Source organism: Copidosoma floridanum, unplaced genomic scaffold (genome assembly GCF_036245765.1).
Source record: "Copidosoma floridanum isolate Cflo_tuat_1 unplaced genomic scaffold, Cflo_Japanese_pri ptg000027l, whole genome shotgun sequence".
Classification (NCBI taxonomy): domain Eukaryota; kingdom Metazoa; phylum Arthropoda; class Insecta; order Hymenoptera; family Encyrtidae; genus Copidosoma; species Copidosoma floridanum.
Window position 1 is genome coordinate 101661 of NW_028321904.1, and position 24412 is coordinate 126072.

Below are 24412 nucleotides of genomic sequence, written 5' to 3' on the forward strand. Positions count from 1 at the left end.
AAAATGCAGAGATGACAATAATATAGAGTTTTCTTGATAGTCTAGAATACGTGGAACTTATATAAATTTTTTAAATATTTGCTATAGGTCACTTTCAAAAAAATTATACAAACAAAATCATGTGATTAACATAGGCTCTTGTTGATAGTAACCTCTTTGTTTCGCTTAAATGAACAAAACTTTTTTAAAAATGCAAAGGTATTAAGAAAAATTTACCTACCAGTTAATTATTGCTTAATTATTCGGTAAGCAAAATGTAGAAGCATGTTATAGTGCATTTTAAACAATGCAAACGTTAAACGTAAAGAAAATATTGAGTTTGTGGGGTGCAAGAGGGGGTGCCTGGTAAAGGGGGCTAAGCTGCGTGGGCAGAGGGGACTCTCCCTTCCTCGTCCCTTTGAATGATACTCCCGAACCTCCTTAAGGAGCTGAGGGCCACTACATGTTAAATGTGGAGGACTGTGAGGAGATCAATCAATTAAATATTAGCAAAACAATTATTTGATAATCATGAATCCATTGTCGTTTGAATAGTATATTATGAACTCTTATAACTATTGAAATTACTAAAATTACGTTTTCATTAAAAATGTACACAATTTTTTAGTTGTTATAGCTAGTTTTCTTATCGTTTACTTCTTATTCTTAAATGATATTTTTAAACAGTTTAATATTTTTGTTATATTCGTACATTTCGCTATTTATATGAAATGTTCACATTGACAAGAATGGATCAGAGATAAAAAGGAATTGTCGAAAAATATCTGTTAAATAATGAATTCTCGATTCTCGTTGTGAAAATCTATTTGTGTAAGTCTTCATATTGCAACTTTCTTAAACTTTTTCGGACAATAGTTCTATGAAAAATTACATACCCACATTTATATATTATTTTATGATTATTAAATTTTTCATAAAATTTAATTTTATTGCACATCTACCAGCAAAATTAATCGAGCTATAATTAGTGTAGCCATGTATCAGTATATTTTGTACTGTTGGTGACATAAGCCACTAATCATTCTTCCACGCAACTGTATGTACAGTGGCTAGTGTACATTTTTAAAATTTTATCTAGACCTACATCTTCAGAGCAGTAAGGATAACAAGGATAACGTTATGGTGATATACAAGTGCAAAACTTGTTCCTGTACATTTTTGCAGTGACTTTTTCTTTTCTTAAGAATCGTTTAGACGTGTTGACATTAGTAAACGATCTGAAACCTAAGGTGTTCATACAAAAGTAACAATATTTTAGGTTTTTTTTGAACTTTTTTTTTTATGAAGATTTCATATTAAATTTTTCCTTTGTTTCAAAATATCAACAGCTAAATTTAACTCTTCATTTATTTTCTTGTAACCAATATTGAAATTAATCAAAAGTGTATTGTAATAGTTGAAACATTTGTCTCGTGTCAAACAAGTTTTATTCACAAAAAAATTGTACAAAAATATTTTTATAAACTATAAGGTTATGTTATCTTTATTCTGAGGAGTAAAGTCTGAAAAAAAGTTCTAATTCAGTACGACATGAAACTTTGTTTTTTGTCGGTTTTATAATTTTCCTATTCTATAACAAGTTTAATATAATGGATGATGTGGATAACGTATCCAAAGTCTAATTTTCGGAGACAAAAATGGCGGACCTTTTTTTTTTTGAAAATAATTTTTTTAAATAATACTACATTTTTTACCTGAGTATGAGTGAAACAAAAAATGTTTCTTATTTTTTGATCAAAAAATTCATACATCCAGAATGAACAATTTATAAAATTGTTAATTTAAAAAAAGTACGTCGGATTTTCTTTCAACATTGTACTATTAAAACACTTAAATTCGAATTTGTATCTATAAGAAATTTCAAGATTTTAAGATAGCTGATAATAAATGTAACTCTAAATTTTCTATAGACAACATGGCAGATCTTATATAATGGAGAATTTGTTTGTTTGTATAGAATTTAAATATATTTACGTACTATGCTATATGTTGCATTTTTGTTCATAAGGTGTTCCATAATTTGCTCAAAGGTGTTCCGTAATTGCTACGAGGAATGAATAGTGATTTTTCAAAGAATTATTTAAGTCTAGCCTACAGGAAGAAAAAACAAGATGTCTCCTCAAGATTTAAAATTTGTTATAAAAAAAATTATTTATACTTTTCAAACATTTTTGAAGTTTTGATAACGTTCAGATTCAAATTATTATTTTCTGCACGAATCTGTTGTCCAAGCTGATAAAATAAGGTGAGACACATAGCTAAGGTTTTAATTTCAATTACTATCGCATGATAATTTTTTACATTACAAAATGACGTCCGATTGGAGTTTTTTTTCTAATACCTGTCATAGTAGAGGTCTTAGTTTGAACATTGGCCACTTTATTTACTTTTGTACAGGTTCTTCGGTGTTAGTAGTCGCATTTTATCTCGATAATGTTTATTTTACAATGACTTGATTGTGTTAGTAAAATAAAGCCAGCTGTTTAAGGAGGCTACATCACGGAATGTACAAGGACTTTGAATGATGTATTTTTAAAGTTTAGATTGTGTTGAATATAATGGAATCTTCATTCACGTGGGTTTGCGATAAAAATCCAGAGACAATTCAATTTAACAACATCACTTCTTAAGCTAACTGAACACAACTTCTTGTGGCCAAGGGCTTCAAGCAAGATTTTAACGATCAATCAAACTATTAAAATAAAGTGTACCAGAAAGAAAATGTACGTATTCTAAAACTAAAATTATCATCTTAAAAAAATTAGTGACTAAATAAAAGTAAGCGATGAAAACGTTGATAAAATAGCTAATGTACTATTTTTGTCTGCAGTTACGTTGCGAGCCATAACAAACACCGCTGGCCATGTTTCTCTAAAGAGCGGGTGCAATAAAATATACAGTACAGTAGATACTACATTACGAAGGTTTAGTTGGAAATTAAACAAACTTCATTACCAACACACTACTAACATAAAAGCAAGCTTCCTTATAGTGGCATCGCATCAATCACCACTGAGCTGACTATTGTCTTACATTGTTTAACGTCATCGTACGTGGAGTTAATGGTCGACAGTCTGTCAGTAGCGTTCGGTCATTTTCTCTCCATTAATAACTCGTAAGCTGTTAAAATCAATGTCGTCGATTATAAGTTAGTTCACACGGCAGTTCACTTTACTGTAGCTTTTTTTATTAATAAAGTTGAATTATGATCTTTTTAACAGACCAATGGACAATGTAAATATAAAATCTAACGAGAATGTTAAAGAAAAAGTTAATAATCTTGATACTCTGAATACATGCATTCATTTACAGAAGTATAAAACGCGTTTTTTTTTCATTAACAAATAAGAATTATAATAGGGATTTTTTCCTTATATTTCATTTTTTTTAATGTCGGCCAACATTTTAAATGTTTGACTGTAAACACATCATCGGAATTATCTATTAACTAATAAGCTTGTCATCTGATTCAAAAGTTATAAAGTTCAAAGAAAACTTTCGATGTTCAACACCACCTAGTATTTATTCTAGTGGCAAGCCAGCGTTGGCCGCGATGGTCAAAAGTTTGATGCTGACCCAGTGTTAGTGAAGAAAATCTTCGCATACCCCCACCACTATCAGAACTTTCCGTTAAAAAAGTTTCGAAGATAATCAGAGCAGAGCTACAGCAGGAGTGTAGGGGAAGACTTATATCTCCTGAGATTCCCATATACTAAAGCGTGTTCGGTCATTTAATAACAGGGCTCCCAAATCTTTTAAATTAATAACACAAGCATATATAACCCAATGGCCCAGGGCGCTTACTGGACAGTCTAATAAATAATAACAAAAGCGACTATCACCCAATGACCCCAGGCGCTTACTAACCAATCTAATAAGTAATAAAATGTTAAATAATAATGCAAGTGCCTATCACCCGATGACCCGGGTCGCTTACTGGCAAATCTAATAAATAATAGAATGTTGAATAATAATACAAGTACCTATCACCCGATGACCCGGGGCGCTTACTGATCACTCTAATAAGTAATAAAATGTTAAATAATAACCCAAGCGCCTTCGCCGAATGACCCAGGGCATTTACTGGCTACTTTACTAAATAATAACACAAGCGACTACCACCCGATGACTCGAGGCGCTTACTGGACACTCTAATAAATGATAACGCAAGCGACTACCACCCGATGACTCGAGGCGCTTACTGGACACTCTAATAAATGATAACGCAAGTGTCTATCACCCGATGACCCGTGGCGCTCACTGGCCACTCTAATAAAAAATAAAATGTTAAATAATAACACAAGCGCCTGGTACCCGATGACCCGAGTCGCTTACTGGCCACTCTAATGAATAATAATGCAAGGAACTATCACCTGATGACCCAGGCTGCTTACTGGCCACTCCAATACATAATTAAAACGTTAAATAATAACACAAGCGACTATCACCCGACAACGTGGGGTGCTTACTGACCACTTCAATAAATAATTAAAATGTTGAATAATAACACAAGTAACTATCACCCGATGACCTGGGTCGCTTACTGGCCACTCTCATAAATAATAACGCGAGCGCCTATCACCCAATGACCCAGGGCGCTTACTAGCCACTCTAATAAATAATAACGCAAGTGACTATCAGCCGATGACCTGGGGTGCTTGCTGGCCACTTCATTGAATAATAAAATCTTTAATAATGACGCAAGCGACTATCACCGGATGACTTTAGGTGCTTACTGGCCTACTAGTCAACAAGATTATTTTTAAACCAAGAAAAAAATTGTATGATGGTAAGAATGCTATAAGCCCGGCTAGCCGTAAAAGAAGGTGGAAGTAAACATTTCATCCGAAGCGAAGAAATGATCTCAATGGTCTTAGATCGAAAGTATTACTATTATAACTAGAAACAAATCGTGATACGCACTATGTTTTTTTGTTATTTTTCACTAAAAACCTCAGATAGTAAACTACCACAACAATTTTGTACAAAATATATTGATACGGTGTTTGCTTTATCACTTAACGTTACAAAAAAAAATTTTATATGGTGGTTTAAGAATAAACAACCTTCTTGTTTTTTAAATTTATTAATTAAGTTTTCATTAATCATCGAGATGGCCCGTAAGTGCCCCGGGTCATTAGGTAATGGCGCTTGTGTTATTATTTAACATTTTAGTTATTTATTAGAGTGGCCAGTAAGCGGCTCGGGTCATTGGGTAACAGTCACTTTTGTTATTATTTAACATTTTAATTATTTATTAAAGTGGCCAGTAGGCGCCCCATGTCATCGAGTGATAGTCGCTTGCGTTATTATTTATTAGAGTGGCCAGTAAATACCCAGGGTCATCGGGTGGTAGTCGCTTACGTTATTATTCATTATAGTGACCAGCAAGTGCCCCGGGTGATCAAGTGATAGGTGCTTGCGTTATTATTTAGGACTAGCGGCCCCCCTGTCTCGGCTTCGTCTGGGACTCACTTAATTAAACACCGTAGTGACTTGACAGGTAATGTTAAACGTTTTCAGTTAACAATTTTACATCTAGTTTTGACACTTCTTAGAACAAAAATCTTCTTATTAAAAACATATTTGTTCAGAATTCATACAGTTTATTTGGTCAAGTAATAAGCTGGAAAACGTGAAAAAAATAGTAATTATGCTAAAAAGTACCGTGCATTCCTCATATCATAAAATAATCGTTCGCCTTAAAAGGCCGTTGATTTGCAGTTTCTCCTGTATAATCTATGATCAGGATTATTCTTTAAAGCTGTTAAGATTCCAAGCTCACAAGTCCTAGAGCTTCATCTCTACGTTATTAATCATCGCAAAAAAAAAAAAAAATTAATGTTCTACATATTTTACAATATGGAAGATTCAAGAGATTACTATAAGGGTTATAGTGAAAAGCTGATCTCTCACTGAATAAATTCTGTCATTTTCTTGACGCCTAAAATTGTATTCATACAATGCATCTGAAGTTTTTCTCCTAATTCGTCTTCTTGTAACTTTTGGCATAGTTGAAACTCTTGTGAGACCTAAAGGCTATTTTTTTCAACTTTATTAGGTTAAAATATATTTGTTGGCATAGTAGTTCGACATCCGATAAACCTGAAACGGACCGGTGAGCCTCTCAAGTAAGGTTTTTTGTGACTGAAAATTCCAGCAAACGTGACTGCCTGGATACCTCAGAGTGATCTTCTCGGCCTGTTATTGTAGCATTACTCTGATCGGGAGGAAAACTACAACGTTTGAAGCTTTGGATCTAGTTGTACAGCTCTTTCCCGATGTCTCCTAGTATAAAGTCGAAGACGTTGGTGTCAAAAGCACTTTCTTTTTTTTGCAGACTCAGTTGTTTTGGTGATCTAAGGTGAAGAGATTCGTTCGTGATGCTTGCCCGTTAGAGACTGTCTCGTTGCCTTAATTTTTTTTTTCCTTCAAATCTGTTAGGTTCTCCCAGCGCAGACCTTGAAGAGGATCGGTGATTCGTGATTGGATATTTAACCTCCAGAGAATCATATAGGGTCGTCGGTCACCGGGGTTCCCAGCTTTGCAACGAACAACTCTGCTCGTGACACCTGCCAGTGAATGACTGACTCGGTTTAATAGTGGCCGGCTTTACATAGTCTTGTAGTTGATGAATCGTCTCTGGAAATCGTAGTAAAAATGTATTTGTTGGCAAGGTAGTTAAAATCATGTGGTCCTCAAAAGAACCGATTAGATTGATGGTTAAGTAGGGAACGTAAATACTTATAAGAGCCCTGAAAAAGGCCAGTGGTGAAACTTTCAGCTATTCCTTATTATTATTATTGATGATAGAGCCAGCTACGGGTAGTTTGACTCTTACCTTCGGAGTCCCTGTGTACGAAGACCGTACATGAGGGAGGTACGCTGCTGACCGAATAATATCTCGTCTTCAGGTTGTTCCCCGGATAACCAACCGCTCATCGTTAGTTGGTCAAGTGAGCCTGGAGAATACCTTCTCTATAGATATGCCATTGAAGCGACCACTAAGGAGGCCGTTGTGGTTGCCCGTACTCTTCAGGGCTGTCTTCCCTGGCTTACATTTGAAGTAGAAAATTCTGTGACGGTACCAGGACGGATGGTTCAATTACCACAAAGCTCTGAAGTGCTGGAGCAGGTTGTGCTTTGGCTAGAAACGTTTCCTGGTATTCCACCGGAGACGTTGACGTTCCGTACGCCTGTTTTTCCGTGGCACTCGTTTTTTTTGGGGATCCGGGGTGAAAACCAATTTATTTTGCTTGCCCATTAAAGGAGAGTGTCATCTGTCGTTGGGATACCCAGCTGCACAACTAATATCTCTGTTCTTGGTGTAGTGCTAATGATCGACTTCGATAATCGTGTACTCGATGGGGCATCTTATAACCACTCGTGACTATCTTTGATTGCGGGTGGCTTCAATTTTATCTCGATGCCACCTAGCGGATCCTACTGAAATAAAACGCAAAGCTAGATTATTTTTAGCAAAACTTAAAGCTTATTTATCGCTGTTGTTATTAACTTTAAAAAAAAAAAAACTATACAAAAACCATCTAGGAATTCTGACGAATCAGTATGTAAAATTTTAGCAAAATCGGTTCAGTAGTTTCTGCGGTTAGCAATTACAACGGTTTTAGTAACTCTGGTTTATATATTAGTAAGATTTAATTACTTATCAGAGTGGACAGTAAGAGCCTTGGGTCATTGGGTGATAGGTGCTTGTATTATTATTCAACATTTTATTATTTATTAGAGTTGCCAGTAAGCGACCAGGATCATCGGGTGATAGTCTCTTGCGTTATTATCTATTAGAGTGGCCAGTAAGCGCCCTGGGCCATTGGGTTATACATGCTTGTGTTATTAATTTAAAAGATTTTGAAGGCCTGTTATTAAATGACCAAACACGCCTTAGTATATGGGAATCTCAGGAGAAATAAGTCCTCCCTTACACTCCTGCTGTAGCTCTGCTCTGATTGGCTTTGGAACTTTTCCAACGGGAAGTTGAAGTTGAAATTTTTTTTTTTTTTAAGAATAAATCTTGAAGAATTAACATTAAAAACAATTGTATTTATTTCTTTCCTTTAATTTTTTGACTCTTGTGTGATTATCATTTCTATCGAGATTATACCTGTTTGTAAGAATTCCGTATGAATGTTCAATGTAAGTCTGAAAAACTCTCGCTTCTAGTGATTAAAGAAAAATTACTCACATGTAGTGCACTTCAAGTTTTTCTATTTGCTCAAGGTATTGGGAACTTACGGGTCAATTAGGTTTTGATGAGTCGAGTAAGGGTGGCTTTTTTTCATAAAGATTCATAACTATTTATGCTTTGTATTTCGTATCCCATAAGAGTATTTATCTGGTAGATTCGTTGTACGAATAAAAACGGGATATAATGTACTTTTTATCTTGTATAATAAAGCAAAAAGTGTTTTCAATTAACGGCCTTCGTATGAAACAAAAAAAATAGTAGACTACTTCTTTTTATATGCTAGGTGCTAGAGGGTGGAAGGGAGGACTGGTGCCACTAGCCACTTCAACATTGTGGCTTATAGGCTTTTATGGGAACTTCGCCAATGACGGCTACTTGATCATCACCTCGACACAATCATCTTGACTCAATCATCCCTATCAAACCTCAAGCAGGTGAACCCACGTAACCCTATCCACAACATGTTTATCCATTATTTTTTCAACTAAATATATTCTACATCACAAGCGAGCTATATCCGCAGACATTTTACCCTTGACCCCTAACCCGCCCAACCCCAAAAAACCTCCCCTACCAAACCATAAGCAAACTAACTGAACTAAACTCTGCCACAGCCTGTTTTTTAATTATTTTTTCTGCTACGAAATATTTCACATATTACAATTCACCAGCACAATAGAAAAGATAGCCAAGCTACCCCTTATTTCTTACCCCTTACCTAAAAATCCAGAAAACTACCCCTATCAAACCACAAGCAAGCTAATCTATCTTAACTTGGCCTCAGCGTGTTTAATGATTTTTTTTTTTTAATGAATATATTTTACATAATAACTTATTTCTGACAGCAAATCATTGTACCCTTAACCCAATTGATCTTTAAAGAATACTTTTATCAACCCATTAGCAGACTTCTGACCTCAACTCGAGCCACAGTGCTTTAATCACTTATTTTTTCTTGAAACAATTATCAAATCGGAACCAGGAATAAAAAAAATTATGTCCAAAACAAATATCCCATGTAATACCTTGTCTTATTACTTTTACCTGAACTTTATTCAAAGTTATCATTATAAAAGACTATACTTTTTATTCATATGAAAATTATAGTGTATTGTTACAGTAGTTAATAGTTGGTTATACAGTAATATAGCCGCTTTTATACTAAGAATATGTTAAAATATCTGTATATTTCGGTGAAGAAAACTAGTTATGTACCAGCGATTTTAGTTATTTTTACCAACTTAGTGTAAAAATTGCTTATAAAGTCGAAGACTCTTCTTTCAGTTTATAATAATAGTAAATAATAAATGATGGTGCCACTTCGATAAATATGTTTAAAACTTGAAAATTCTAGCCTTCGTCAAGATTGTTCTAGTTCCCACACAGCATTAATTAGTTCTGAAACAGTTCATGATATAATAAAATTTTTTTAGAATTGATTTTGTTGTAATGCTTTGTTTGCTTGTTATTTCCTTTAGTATTAATTCATAAAATCATTCCAAATATTCATTAATGTTTCATAAAATAATTATGTGATGTAGCTTAAATCTAATGTATATACAACAAACAATTAATTAATTTATTATTTACGATTACTGGCAGTTAGCAGTAAAGTATTCAATTTTGTAGGCAATTTTTACATCAAGTAATTCTGATGGATTGTGACTTGTAATTACATTTAAGAAATAGCATTGTAACTCTACAATCGTGGGTATATAAACAGTTTTCATTACCGAGGTATACGGATATTTCATATATTCTTGGTATAAAAGTGGCTATATTACTCAAAAACCAGATATAAACTGATAATAATAAGACTGTCGATTTTAGTTTTGGAGAATCTTGCAATGTCAACTGCGAAGTAGAAGGATATAAAAATAAAGTAATAATACTATGTGATTGGTGTAAAAATTTATTATGTTTCAACCAATTTTTTGAACATTATCATTACAGTGAATATTATATCAAATAATAGTACATTACATTACAAGGGATGAAGCTCGATGATCTGCTCCCGTCGGTGAAGTTTCCTTCTAAGACAAAGCCGAGGGGCAAACCACCAAAGCGGATTATCGAGTGATGTCCCGTGTGATGTATACTATTTTTCTTACTACTTCGGCCAAAAATTCGTGGTTCATTAGCCATCACTTTACAATTAGCTTTAGTGATAAGTATAGTAATAGGTTATGTTAAGGGCAAAAGTGAAGGGCCTGTATCATCTGTTAACATTTACGACCCGAGTGAAGCGAGGGTTTTTGGTTAGCGGATGTTAACGGGCCCGAAAAACAAAAGAAGTTGGTCAGAACAACTTAATTTTATTTAAAATCCTTTATACTTTATTACGTACTAAATGACATCTTATAAATTTTATTATTTAATAAATATTTTTACATATCAACAGCACTTCAACATTCATAAGCTAATATAATTATTTATTAGACTCCTAGACATCGGTTACTGCAAAAGCCACAAGTTTGATTTTTATAAGATTTTTCAACAATTGTTAAATCATTGTGACTATATTCAGATTGAAGATAGAAATTTACTTCGTTGCATAGTACTAAAAGAGATGACATGCATTACACGACAAATTTATCGTCATACCCGAGTTGGACGCATGCTCTATATAGAAGTTTTCTCACAGCTCAAAAAAAATGAATAAACGCACTGATGCTCGCGCTCTTTCTATTTCTCTCTCAAGCAAGAAAAAGTAGGGAGCAGGAAGTTTTTCTCCTGACCCCTCTACGCGATATAGATGTCACGTCGATAGAGAAAGAGCATTGGCATTCGTCCCTATACACTGACGCTGAAACTCGAATTTTCAAGTGAAGTAGTAAGAAAAACATTTTAATTTTCATATGAATCAAAACTATAGTCTTTTATAATAATAACTTTGAATAAAGTTTAGGTAAAAGTAATAAGGCAATGTGTTACATGGAATATTTATTTAAGACGTGATTTTTTTTATTCCTGGTTCCGATTTGACAATTATTTAAAAAAAAAAATGAGCGATAAGAGCGCTGTAGCCAAGATTGAGATCAGTAGCCTGCTTGTGGATTGATAAAAGTATTCTTTGGGGATCAATTAGGTTAAGGGTACAGTGGTTTGCTGTCATAAATAGCTTATTATGTAAGGTATATTTAAAAAAAAAAAAAAAAAAATATCATTAAATACGCTGAGGCCAGGTTAAGATAGATTAGCTTGATTGTGATTTGATAGGGATAGTTTTCTGGATTTTTAGGTAAGGGGTAAAAGATTAGAGGTAGCTTGGTTATCTTTTATATTGCGCTGTAGAGGTTTAGTAGAGGTGGATGTTACAGGTGATACACCTTTAAAAAATGATTTCTTCATAAATCTTGAAATAAGTCAATTTAAATTTCTGATTTTTGCATTATAAATGCAGTTTTAAACTCACTAGACCTTATTAAACAGATTTTAATTCGCAAAATAGCAATAAAATAGAACTTTGACCCCTATAGGAAAAAAGATTGCAAGCCCTTAGTGTTTAAGTTGTATTAGTAAAAGCACCTACTTATAAGAAATATTATGGCGTTGATTTTATTTAAAAATATACATTAGGTTCAGAGATATATTCAAAAAACCATGTATGGGGATTGTTTTGACGGGTGGATTCCACTCATTAAAAGTGAATGTCAGACAATAAAAAAACACGTGTCAAATATTTTTTAAGTATTACAAGATATTTAAAAAAAAATTTTAATCGGTGGGGTCGGGTTAGGGTAGTTTCCTTATTAGTACTAGCTATTGCAAATGGATTGTAAAAGAACTGTGTGCCATTCAGGATATCCCGCTAACTTATGTTTTAATTTTTCTATTTTTTATACTCTCCACACGTGATAAAATAATCATCAGAAATTTTTTGTGTTGTATTGTCTGATCGAATATTAGGACAGATTAATAACGTAAGTCTTTCTTTTTAAAAATTACTTTCTCTTGACGTTCTCATTAAATATTATATTACATGAGATTATTATTTATGGAACGCATTTTCTTTCTCAATTACTTCTAACCATGCCTTAATTTTTATTTTTAATGTGATTTCGTAGTTCTTACTTCCATGGTGGGCTTTCTAAAGTTTCACGAATTTAACACTTAAACATTACTTATGCTTTATGAGTTTTTTGAACATCGCTCCTTGTCTCCAATCAAACAGTTTTTTAAGTTATCTACTGCAGTAGTGTTGTTATCTGCTGTTACTTTGAAACCAATCACAGTATATTGTGCTCTAGATTTTGAGATCTCTGATTATAGACTAGGTTTAAGTTTTTTTTTTTCTCTTCTTAAATTTTAGTGCCTATATTAAATTTTTTGAGTGACTTAAGGACGTTCATTACAGTCAGAGGGGAAACGTAGATAGTGCAGTGAGGGGAAGCCAGCATATGGCAGCGCCGACAACTGTTTTGCATGCATTTGTATACCTATATACAGGCGTCTGACACTGTTTTTTTATTCAATTGATGCCTCTGAAAATTGATTATAATACCAGTATTATGGTATTATATATTGCATCATGCAAAAAAAAAAATTAGACGAATTCTACCAACCATTTTTTCATGAATTTAATTTTTATGTGACTCTTTCACAAGGTTACGTGTTTAATTATAATTTTTTCAATATTTAATATTTAAAAAACAGTGTTGTGAAACGGTCTGAAATTTTACACGTGTCTTTCTAACATTATTAAGAATATCCTGTTAAAATTTTGGAAGATTCTACTCAAAACGCTCTGTGTAATGAACGTCCTTAAAACAAGAACCTCTCTTCATGTTAAAACGAAACTTGAAAAAATCAATAATTTACGTTCTTATCGACGTTGAACAGAGGTTTTTCAATGCTATTTCAAAGAAATAAGCACCTGTTTAGAAAGAGCAAACAGTACTGCTTATCACATAGGCTTTGACATAATATGGTAGATCATTTTTCAATCACATTTTGGAAGGTATTTAAGCATTGTCACCCTACGTACTCATACATTTATAGTTTATTTATTTGGCTACTACAGATCTCTGTTAAAAAACTTTGGATGTACTAAATTTTAAATCTATGTAAGAATACATTCATGTTTGACTTGTTACGTCGTTTTGAAAGGGATATATTTCAAAAATGTATGTTTATTACAAAAAGTTATATTTATTTACAATCAGTGCATAAATACGTTAACTATATTCTTGTATACTCACAATCTTTCCTTACATAATGATTGATGTCATGATTCATCGTAGGCAAATGACAGAATGGCTGAGCTAGAAAGAGAGTCACTTACGAAACTGGCAGAACTAGAAACAGAGCTTAGTAAAATAAAAATGAGTTTTGCAGAGGCGCTTGAATCTCGAGTACTCATAGAAGAAGAATTGACAGCTCTTCAACGACAAAAGCAAGATTCGGCAAAGCGACAAAATGTTTTGGAAAGTAAAATTATGGAGCTTCAAACTCTGACTGATTCACTGACAAAATACACCTCAGGTATAAAATGTAGTTTTTTTCTTTAACGAATGATGAAAGTCGTTCTTAAGATACATGAAAACTTTTTTTTAATTAGAGATTTTCTCTATACTTCTCAGCAACAAATCAAACATTTAACACAAATGTTGAATGCAATATGATTCGGTCTACTGAAATTTTTAACTGTGTCAGAATATAATTGATAAGTATAGATATTAAAACTTTTATCTAGAATCTTTATTTAGAATTTTTATTAAATAATCTCTTTTTTAACAGATACTGAGTAATTGTAGGTATCGTTGCTATATTGCAGCGTATTTATAATTTATTCTGCAAGCTAACAAAGCATCGAATTCATGGAACTATATTCCTGTAGCCAAAACACTAACAATTTACAGTCAAAATTAAAAAATATTTTAAATATTCTACCAACAACCAGTTGTAACTAATACTTTTAATAAGCGGCTGTAAACTCTACTATTGCTTATAACAGACCAGAAAAAAGACGATCTGACCTCTCTTTTAAAAAAATGTTCGAAAGTTAGTTTGCCGCCTGTTTGGAAGCTTTTTGTATCAAGTATCAATAATAAATTGTATTCGACAACTGAATTTATTTGGATGATTGTTCTTAAACCCAATAACAGTATGAAAAAGTATTTTTCTGATCGCAGCATTTTTTCTGTTGGATTGATTAAAAATTACCTTTCATGAAAATTAAAGGTATTTAAAAGACCTACAAAATGAGCCGCAATAAATAACAATCGGATAATTGATTTAGTTGCAAAATGTGAATAACCGCTAGAATAGTGGTTTTTTAAATTTGTTTATAACTAATAAACAGTCAATCTGAAACGTCTTAAAATGCAAAGAAATTAAAGCTCTTGTTAGGCACTACAACACGTCTAAACCTGGATGTTTTACGACATACCTTTTTCGAACAATTGTAATTGTTTATAAGAAATGCAGTTGTTCGAAAATAATTTTTTTAGCCATTTAGCATCCTACAGTGTAGAACGGGTGCTCAAATTGTTCGTAAAAAGATGTACTAAACATCTCTCATTGAATTAATTAAATTTTCGCAATAGATTAATGGTAAAATAGGCTGGAAAAAATATGCTTAATTGCAAATTAAATGATATGAACAATTTAAGTGCAATCTCTACTGTATTTTTTTCTTAAAAAAAGGTTGAGTTTTCCCTAAATTAAAAAAAAAAAAAGGATGTCCTACGGCTCCCAGAATCCGAGATAACTTTTTTTGTTTTATTTTTGGTTTAAAGTTTATTTATAGACACTAATAAGTCTCTTTTAATTAACTATTTTTGATACAACATAAGCGCGTATTTCTAAGACGTATCACCTGTCTGCCTTATTTTTCTAGTTATCTTCTTGACTATCGCTGAAAAATTAATCGTTAAACAATTTGTAAGTAATACGATTCTTGAACAAAAAAAGATCATTTTTTATATTAATAGTATTATTGTGTTAGAGGAGCAATTTTGTAGAAATGAAATAATCATAATACAATTAGAATCTTCGCAAAAAAAAATTCTATTTGGTCCGTCTGGTATAAATTAAAAAAATAATAGACACTTATTTTATCCTTTTTTTTAACAAATAAAAATTAAAAAAGACATAGTATCGAAGAATTAGGAAATTTTAAAAACTTTAAAAAACATTATATCAATGTAACATTGTAAACTATGCATTACAAATAAATGTTCCACAATATTGTACGAAAAAATGAGCCCAGGAGCATGAAAACGATTCAAAACTTTTAAAGATACAGAATTTTGAAGAAAGTATTGAACATACATACAATCTCAAATAAAGTTGAAACGGTAGCATAACATAACTCCACATATAAGAGTAATATTTCTACAGCTATTTCTAGCTAAACTCTTTTGCGGAGAAGGTGGTAATAGGTATGCCAGGAGACAAGGTTACCGTCTGCAGAGATTTGATCAGTTACCGTACCAGCGAAAAATTCAAATAGCAAGGCCGAAGTATTTTAACCGGAGATCTGATTTTTGAGAAATAATTACGCACGTCCACTACGCTTATTCAGTGCATATTTTTTTCTCAGTAAATTTCACAGAGAAACAATTCAATTAAAATTTTTTTGAACATGCATCGCCTAATAAAAAAAACTAGAATGTGAGAGGGTCTCATGCGTTGAGCTCGAATACTCAGTAAAACTCTTGATCTTTTAACGTTGAACTACTTGAAGATAAAATTTTAATTTTGTGTATACTGCAGAAGAAGCTCATTTCACGCATTAACTTGGTCAATTTTTTTTATTTCTTTAAACGTTTTAGTCTGATTTACGAAAATAAAAAAAATGAAAAATAATAAATGAAATTACGATTGAGCAAGACATGTGCGTTTATGGGGCACACCTCTCTAACGTGTAAGATTTTACTAAAAAAGGATCAGTATTTAATCCATACGAAGCTTTATCGTCTGAGAAATAACGGCTACATCTAGAAACTAGAGAAAATCTCACGCTTTCAGCGCGATGGCTCAGCGCGAATCGGAATGCTTATTTTCCCATCTACGTGTCGACAGGTCTTGAACCTCTTGGTCCCTGGAGTACCACATGACTATTTAAAAAAAAAGCAAGAAAAGTCCGCGCATCGAGCTTGTTCATTTATCAAAAATCTTCTAAATCTAGAGCTTTGATTATCTAATTTTAAAACATAACTATTCTTATGCCCTCCAACGTCATAAGCACTAAAAGTTCAAGTAGGCGGAAAGGTCCAACATGGTGAGAGTGATTGACTAGCAGAAGCCCCAATTTTTATTTTTGTTTCTTTTTTTTTTTTTTTATCTATGGAAAAAAATTTACAAAATTTTGACACTACTTTAAGATAAAAAAAAAGTGTAAAAAAAGAAGAAGCACATTTCACGCTATTAGTTGGTCAAATTTTATGCATTTTGTCAAACTTTATCGTCTAAAAAAAGGTCAGCATTTAATCCATACAAAGCTCTATCGTCTGAAAAATTACAAGTAAATTTAGGAACGCAAGAAAATCTCACGCGTTAAGCGCGATGGCTCATTGCGAATGATTACCTTTCCACCTACTTGAACTTTTTGTGCTTATGACGTCGGAGGGCATAGAAATAGTTGTTTTAAAATTAGATAATCAAAGCTCTAGATTTATAAGATTTTTGATAAATGAACTATCTCGATGCGCGGACTTTTCTTGCTTTTTTTTTAAATAGTCATGTGGAACTCCAGGGACCAAGAGGTTCAAGACCTATCGACACGTAGATGGGAAAATAAGCATTCTGATTCGCGCTGAGCCATCGCGCTGAAAGCGTGAGATTTTCTCTAGTTTCTAGATGTAGCTGTTATTTCTCAGACGATAAAGCTTCGTATGGATTAAATACTGATCCTTTTTTAGTAAAATCTTACACGTTAGAGAGGTGTGCCCCATAAACGCACATGTCTTGCTCAATCGTAATTTCATTTATTATTTTTATTTTTTTTTATTTTCGTAAATCAGACTAAAACGTTTAAAGAAATAAAAAAAATTGACCAAGTTAATGCGTGAAATGAGCTTCTTCTGCAGTATACACAAAATTAAAATTTTATCTTCAAGTAGTTCAACGTTAAAAGATCAAGAGTTTTACTGAGTATTCGAGCTCAACGCATGAGACCCTCTCACATTCTAGTTTTTTTTATTAGGCGATGCATGTTCAAAAAAATTTTAATTGAATTGTTTCTCTGTGAAATTTACTGAGAAAAAAATATGCACTGAATAAGCGTAGTGGACGTGCGTAATTATTTCTCAAAAATCAGATCTCCGGTTAAAATACTTCGGCCTTGCTATTTGAATTTTTCGCTGGTACGGTAACTGATCAAATCTCTGCAGTCGGTAACCTTGTCTCCTGGCATACCTATTACCACCTTCTCCGCAAAAGAGTTTAGCTATGCGTAGTCGCCCCTCCACAATGCTTAGGCCCCGCCTCCTGAGGCTATGTGCTCTGTGATTGGAGGAATTGATCGATTATTAAATCAACAATATCTCGTTAATTATCCATCGAATCCAAATTTTGTAAAAAGCTTTTCAAAAGCTTTTGATGAGCTTTATCTCGTGGTAGAGTTTTCCGAGCTCAAAATCAGAATGCCCTGTATTCTTACGGAATATAGGAAAAAAAAGATCAAAATTGTTTTGTGATTATTTTATCTCTACAAAGTTGCTACTTTAACGCAATGATTCTAATTTTTGTTTAAAAATCATATTATTTTCAAATTTTTCAACGATTAATTTTTGGGCGTTAGTAAAGAAGATAACTGGTGATTCAAGGCAGACGGTTGGTATATCATAGAACTATGCACTTATGTTGTATTGAAAATGGTTAATTAAAAGAGGCTTATTAGTGTCGGTGAGTGACCTTTAAAATAAAAATAACATGCACAGAAAGTAATATTTTTTAAGCTACCCAGGTTTAAAAAAAAGTCGTTCTACAACCCAGGAAAATCGAGACATCGATAATTTTTTGACCGCGAGCGGTTTTAAGCGCGTGATACTAGATTCCACGTCAGCCACGCGCAAACAGCTTCGAAGGAGGAGGTTTCCCCGAACCTTGGTTGAGACAGTCAAGCTGAATTTAAAAAAAAAAAAATTATCTCGGCTTCTGGGGGCTATAGGGCTTCCTTTTTTTAAAAAAGAATTTAGGAAAAACTGAACCTTTTTTAAGGGAAAGAGTCTGGTAGAGATTACACTTAAAATTGAATTAACTCAGTAAGAGATGTTTCTTACAACTCTTTGCAAACAAAATGAGCTCCCGTTGGGCACTGTAAGATGCCGTCTAGATGAAGAAATTAATTTTTACAAAACCACTTTTCTTATAAACAATTGCAGTTGGGTGAAAATGGTTAAATGTACAACATCCAGGTTTAGACGTGTTGTAGTGCCATACAAGAGCTTTGATTTCTTTGCATTTTCAGACGTTTCAAATTGATTGTTTATTAGTTTTAAACAAATTCAAAAATCCACTATTGTAACGGTTATTTGCATTTTGCAACTAAGCCAATTATCCGATTGTTAACCACCATAGCTCATTTTGTCGGTCTTTTAAATACCTACATTTTGTATCAAAGGTATTTTTTAATAAATCCAACAGGAAAATTCTACGATTAGAAAAATACTTTTCCATTTCGTTGTTGGGCTAAATAACAATTATTAAAATAAATTTAGTTATCCAAAACAATTCATCATTAATACTCAATACAAAAAGCTTTCTAAGCAGGCGGCAAACTAACTTCTGCACTTTTTGGGTCAGAATGCTTCTTTTCCTGGTCTAAAGAAACATTTTGTAAATTTTAAAATGTAAGACAATAAGAGTTGATAAGATATTATCAAATATTATAATTTTTGCGCATAAAATTATACATTTATAACTCGTACACAGAATTTTAGATGTGTTATGTTGAAATAGCAGAGCTTGTGGGTGTGGAAGGAATAAATACCAGCGATCTTAAGGTAAATGACATTTATTTTTACTTATAGTGGGATCGAATTAAGTTTTCGGAATGAAAACTCATCTAGCTCGAAAAAAATATGTTGGGTGGAATGAAACAACGCCAATTAACTGTCGTAAAATCGAATAAAAAATATTTTTTGCCATGACTAAAAAAAAAAAATAGCAGAAATGGTAAAACACGGTTTTTATCGTCGGAAGCCATTAAAAAAATATATCTATAAAAGTATTATTGGCAAGTAGATAAACAAAATAAGCTTTAATTGATCCCAATGCTCTAGCGATTTTCCCGTATAAAGCAAGCAACCTTGTGTTTCGAGCCAATATTCAAATCTACACATTTCGTCGAAGTTTTCGAAAAAATACTGTAGAGAGAGAGAGACGTGAAAATAAAAACACAAATGCTTATACAAAAAAATAATTAGTAATTCACAAAGTATAAATAATAAAACACAAATACAAATACGCACGTATACATAAACACACAGATAAGGGGCATCATGGATATTGACTGCGTCTTTGGACGTGTAGCATGTAAACGATCAGCCCGACTGAGTAAACAATCTAAATAGTTGTAAGCAGTTTGAGCTGGGCTCTCTCCGTTAAATTTTTAAACTAACACCTCTCACGCGTCTGCTCCCTTGACGAATAGTGTGATCGAATTAGCTGAAATGTCGGTAATTTTTCGTGAAATTCAGACTAGCTCAAAAAAAATAAGTCGTAGAAAGTTAAACAATACCAATCGATTTTAATAAAATTGGACAAAAAATATTTTCTGCTAAGGCTTCTAAAAAAATCTTCGTGGAGCTTAAAAAAAGTATACAATCCCGCAAAAAATTGTATGTAACTTTGTAAACAACTTTTTGAGGCCATTTTTCCGAGGTACTTTTTTTTGCATTTAGCTGCTGTTGGCAAAAACTATCCATCTGATCTTGCTGAAGTTTAGTGTGGTTATTGAAGATTACTAAAGATATAATTCTGCCGAATTTCAGCCCTTAATGTTGATGCAAAAGAGAGTTATCAATTTTGGAATATTGGCTCATAAAACGAGGTTTTTTGTATTTTACGGGAAAACCAATAAACCAACTGGAACCAGCCAGAGCTTATTTTGTTCTTTTTTCTTGCCAGTAATACTTTAATTTTTTTTTTTTTTTACGTCTAATTGTTTGTTTGTGACGCTAAAAATCGTGTTTGACCATTTTTGCCATTTTTTTGAAGCCTTAGCGAAAAATGTTTTTGTTCGATTTTGTTACAGTCGATTGGCATCGTTAAACTCTCTACAACAAATTTTTTTCGGGCTAGTCTGAATTTCATAAAAAAGTACCGAAATTTCAGCTAATTCGATCACACTATCAGTCAAGGGAGCAGACTCGTGTGAGCTGTGAATTCAGAGATTTAACGAAGAGAACTCAGCTCAAACTGCTTACCACTTTTTAGGTTGTTTACTCAGCTGGCCCCATTGTTCACACGCTACACGTCTAAGGCCGTGAAGTCAATATTCATGATAGATCTTATCTATGTGTTTGTGTGTGCGTGCGTACTTATATTTGTGCTTTATTATTTATGTTTTGTGAACTACTAATAGCTTTCTTTTGTTCAAACATTTGTGTTTTTATTTTGACCGCTCTCTCTCCACACTATTTTTTTGAAAACTCATACCAAATTTTGGCAGTCGATAACTTGTCTGTTACATTTGTTTTTAGATATTTTATCTCGTATGGTCACAATAAATTTTATTCTAATAAACTTTATCTTACATACACGTTTTTTTAGTATTATTACTGTTATACCTGGTGGTGTTATCTTCTCTTTCATTCGTCTGGTCATTTTCTATTATGCAGTTATATTGATTCCCGTTGCTTCCCCTTCCTGATGACTTGAATAAGTTAACGCAGCTAGGTTCTGCAACAGGTATCCTGCTTTTGTTCTCCAAGGCTTTGTCTGTGCCTTGTAGAAAACTTAATTTTTGGTCTCCTCTAGTGTCTTCCTAATTACTAGGTAACCGCTGCTATCTGCTCCATGTTTGCCTCCTTTTGTTATGCAATTAAAGCATCAGATTTTCCCCTTGCAATCTTTCTTGCCGTATTTTCAGCTTTCATATAAAAACCATAGCTTCCACCGGTCCTCCTTGTCACGATTTCTAGCTATGTATCTAAACCCCAGGCACCTGTAGCATCTGAGGACTTCGACACGTCTTCTCACTCAGAAGCTAGCCTGTCTAGTATTAACCAGAGCTAATTTTTTCCTTTCTTGTTCTCTCATACTAGTGTCACTGTTCTACTTTGCGATAAGCACCTAAAAATATTTCTTAGCGCGAGTTCAATGCCCTGTTTGTCTGTTATTGGATTTTATCCCTAACTCCTCCAACCTTATAAATAAAGGTCTCCCTTCTTGGTCGTGGTGACTTTTTTAACTATGATTTAAGCTTCCAGCCTTAAATCTGACTACATCTTTAAAGGACCTCAGCAAAGCTCTGCCCTTCTGCAACCTTAACAAGAATTTTCTCCTCCTTTTTCTGGTCTTATCTCGTTTGCCATTTTTATTATTACTGTTATCGGATCTCTTGAGGTTAATAGCAGGTTTTGGCTATACTTATATATATGACACACTAGTAGGTCCCCCTCCGTCTCGGCTTTGCTCGAGACTCACTGAATGGAACACCGCAGTATATTCACACGTAATGTGGAACGTTTTCAGTTGAACATTTTATATTTATTCCTGACACTTCTAAGAACAAAAATCTTCTCATTAAGAAAACATTTGTTCGGAATCCATGCAGATTATTTTGTCAAATAATCAGCTGTAAAAAGTGAAAAAAAGATAATAATGCTAAAAACTACCGTGCGTTTCTTATGCCATAAAATAATTATTGGCGTCATAGATCTGTTGAATGGCCCACTCTCACGTTACAAAAGATATAAAGGGCTATTTGTTAAAACTGTAAATATTTGAAACCGACAAAAAATATGTAATTAAAATTTGCTTTTCCCAACCATACAACTTTGTTACCAAAGCAATAAAGTCCTGAAGCTTCCTCTCTATTGTTCATTGCCACAGTAAACACAAACACACATTATTCTTAACGCATTAAATTGTATACATATTAAGCATTTGAAGTTTTCCTTTCAATTCATCTTTTTGTGACTTTTGGTATCATTAAAACTCTTGTGAGCCCTAAACGCTGTTTTTTGTCAACTTTTTAAAGTTGTAATTTATTTGTAGGAAAAGTAGTTTGAAGTCCGATGGCCCTAAAAAGGACCGGTAAGTTAAACTCTTTCTTGGCTAAAGTTTCTAGCAAACGTGACTGCCTGGATACCTCAAGGTGATTTTCTCTGACCTGCTGTTGTAGCGTCAGACTAAACAGAATAACAACTACAACATCTAAAGCGTAAGAGCTAATTGTAAAGCTCTTTCCCAACATCTCCTGGTATTACGCCGAAGACTTTCATGTCTTGCAAAATTTCACGTTAAAATTAATTCTTTTCAAATTTTCTTGATAATCCTACCTAGTGCAAAAAAACAATTAAAAGGAAAAATTTATTAATTGTATGCCCACTACGTGAGAAAAAAAAAATTTCTAACACTTACTTTGAAAATGACGGACCCAATATAACCACAAAAATTTTTTTAATTTTCGAATTTCTATAGTTCAACTATTCCATTTCATTCGAAACAAATTTGCATTAATGATCTTATGAATTATTTATTTAGAAGGCTCTGTCGTGACGTTTCCTAAACCTAGACCAGACGAATTTGATTGTTAAAGTGTGCTGAATCTAATGGTATCCTCATTTATATCATTTACCGTGCGAAATTTTGAGATATCATTGATATAATGTTGCTCTGTTTAACAGGTATTCTCATGGCGAAGCATGCACACGCTATAAAAACAACCCTATAACTTGGATAAATTAATGGTTTCCGATATAAGATCGCACAAGTATTGTAAAAAAAACTCTCCCTTTCAAATCATACCCAGCAAATTAGTTGTTTCCTGGAAATTTTCAAGATTTTCGACTAAGAATGTCAGAAAACGAAACTGGCGATAAGTACAGCGTGCCATCGGCTACTTTAGCTCGTCATCTTGTAAGCACTGACTCAACTTAATCAGTCTATAATTTGGAATCCCTACCGACTATTATCTGTTTCAAATTGGGATGGCATCTCTGCATGGGGGAACTTCCTTAAAGCAAACGTTCTCGAGAAAAGAGTTCATAAATTTTTTTTTACTTAAATACGCCTTTTCATAACGAATGATTTATATTTATTCTCTTTTGGTATGCTAGACGCGTAAATTTGTTATAATTATCATTATATGTACGGTGAAAGTTCAAGGGCTCTCAGAAAACTTGATAAACGAAGAGATTAAAAAAGAAAAATGTGAATCCATCTGTTAAAATAATTAACACCAATTTTTGTCGTTATTCACTATCTTTTTTTCATTTAATATAAAATAATAATGTTTATTTAGGAAAATTTACAGAATCCGGTAATTTTCACAAATAGATGATTCTGAGAAAGTTTTTGCAAGAACACAGCCATTAGCCATGGGTATAAGACAAGGCTTTTGCTGTAAAGCTTTGACTTTATTGTTATTAGAAAATCTTTTACTTAATTTTTTTTTAGCATATTATAATTGACCAAGTCAAAATACTCGAAATTAATATTTGGTAATCTGGCTGTATTATGAAACCAATAAAAAACCTCTTGACCTGACAGAACTGTTTGTGTTGCCTGAAGGCTAGCACGCACTGCACTGAGCTTTACTGTTGCTCCTAAACCATCACATGGACCTTTGTCATGGGCAGTTGAAAAAAAATGCCATTCCCCATCGATTTCGTAATCTTTATAGTGGTGTGCCAAGTTAATAACATTTTTAAAGTCCTTGTACTGTTGAGGTGCTTTATCAGTAGAATAATTAATCTTATCTACTCTATCAAATTTATTTTTAAATATTTTATTAGGATTTCATGATAAGCATACACTGAGATAGCATCATAATGCTAACAGTCAGATACTACGACTAAACTATTGTGCTCTGTAAATTTCTCACATTTGAAATATATGACTATATTGTAAATAGTAGCTTGGTCGTTGTTCTAACGAAAGCCTGGAGCAGCATTTTGAACTATAAATGCACAGTTTTCTGCAAAATCAATAAGAATCATAAATTCTCTAGGTTTTTATTTTTCTTTTAAAAAACGATTAAATTCTGATTGCTTTGCAACGATAAAAGCGTGTAAAAGCACCTCTTGA

The 24412-nt window shown here is 33.1% G+C and overlaps 1 protein-coding gene across 1 annotated transcript in view; it reads left to right on the forward strand.

The window, feature by feature from the left end:
* Positions 1-24412, forward strand: part of Frl (formin-like protein) — a 285761-nt gene that overhangs the window by 63917 nt on the left and 197432 nt on the right. Inside the window, exon 8 of the mRNA XM_089595744.1 lies at positions 13450-13690. Coding sequence (XP_089451870.1) covers positions 13450-13690 — 241 coding nt within the window. The remainder of the gene's footprint in view (positions 1-13449; positions 13691-24412) is intronic.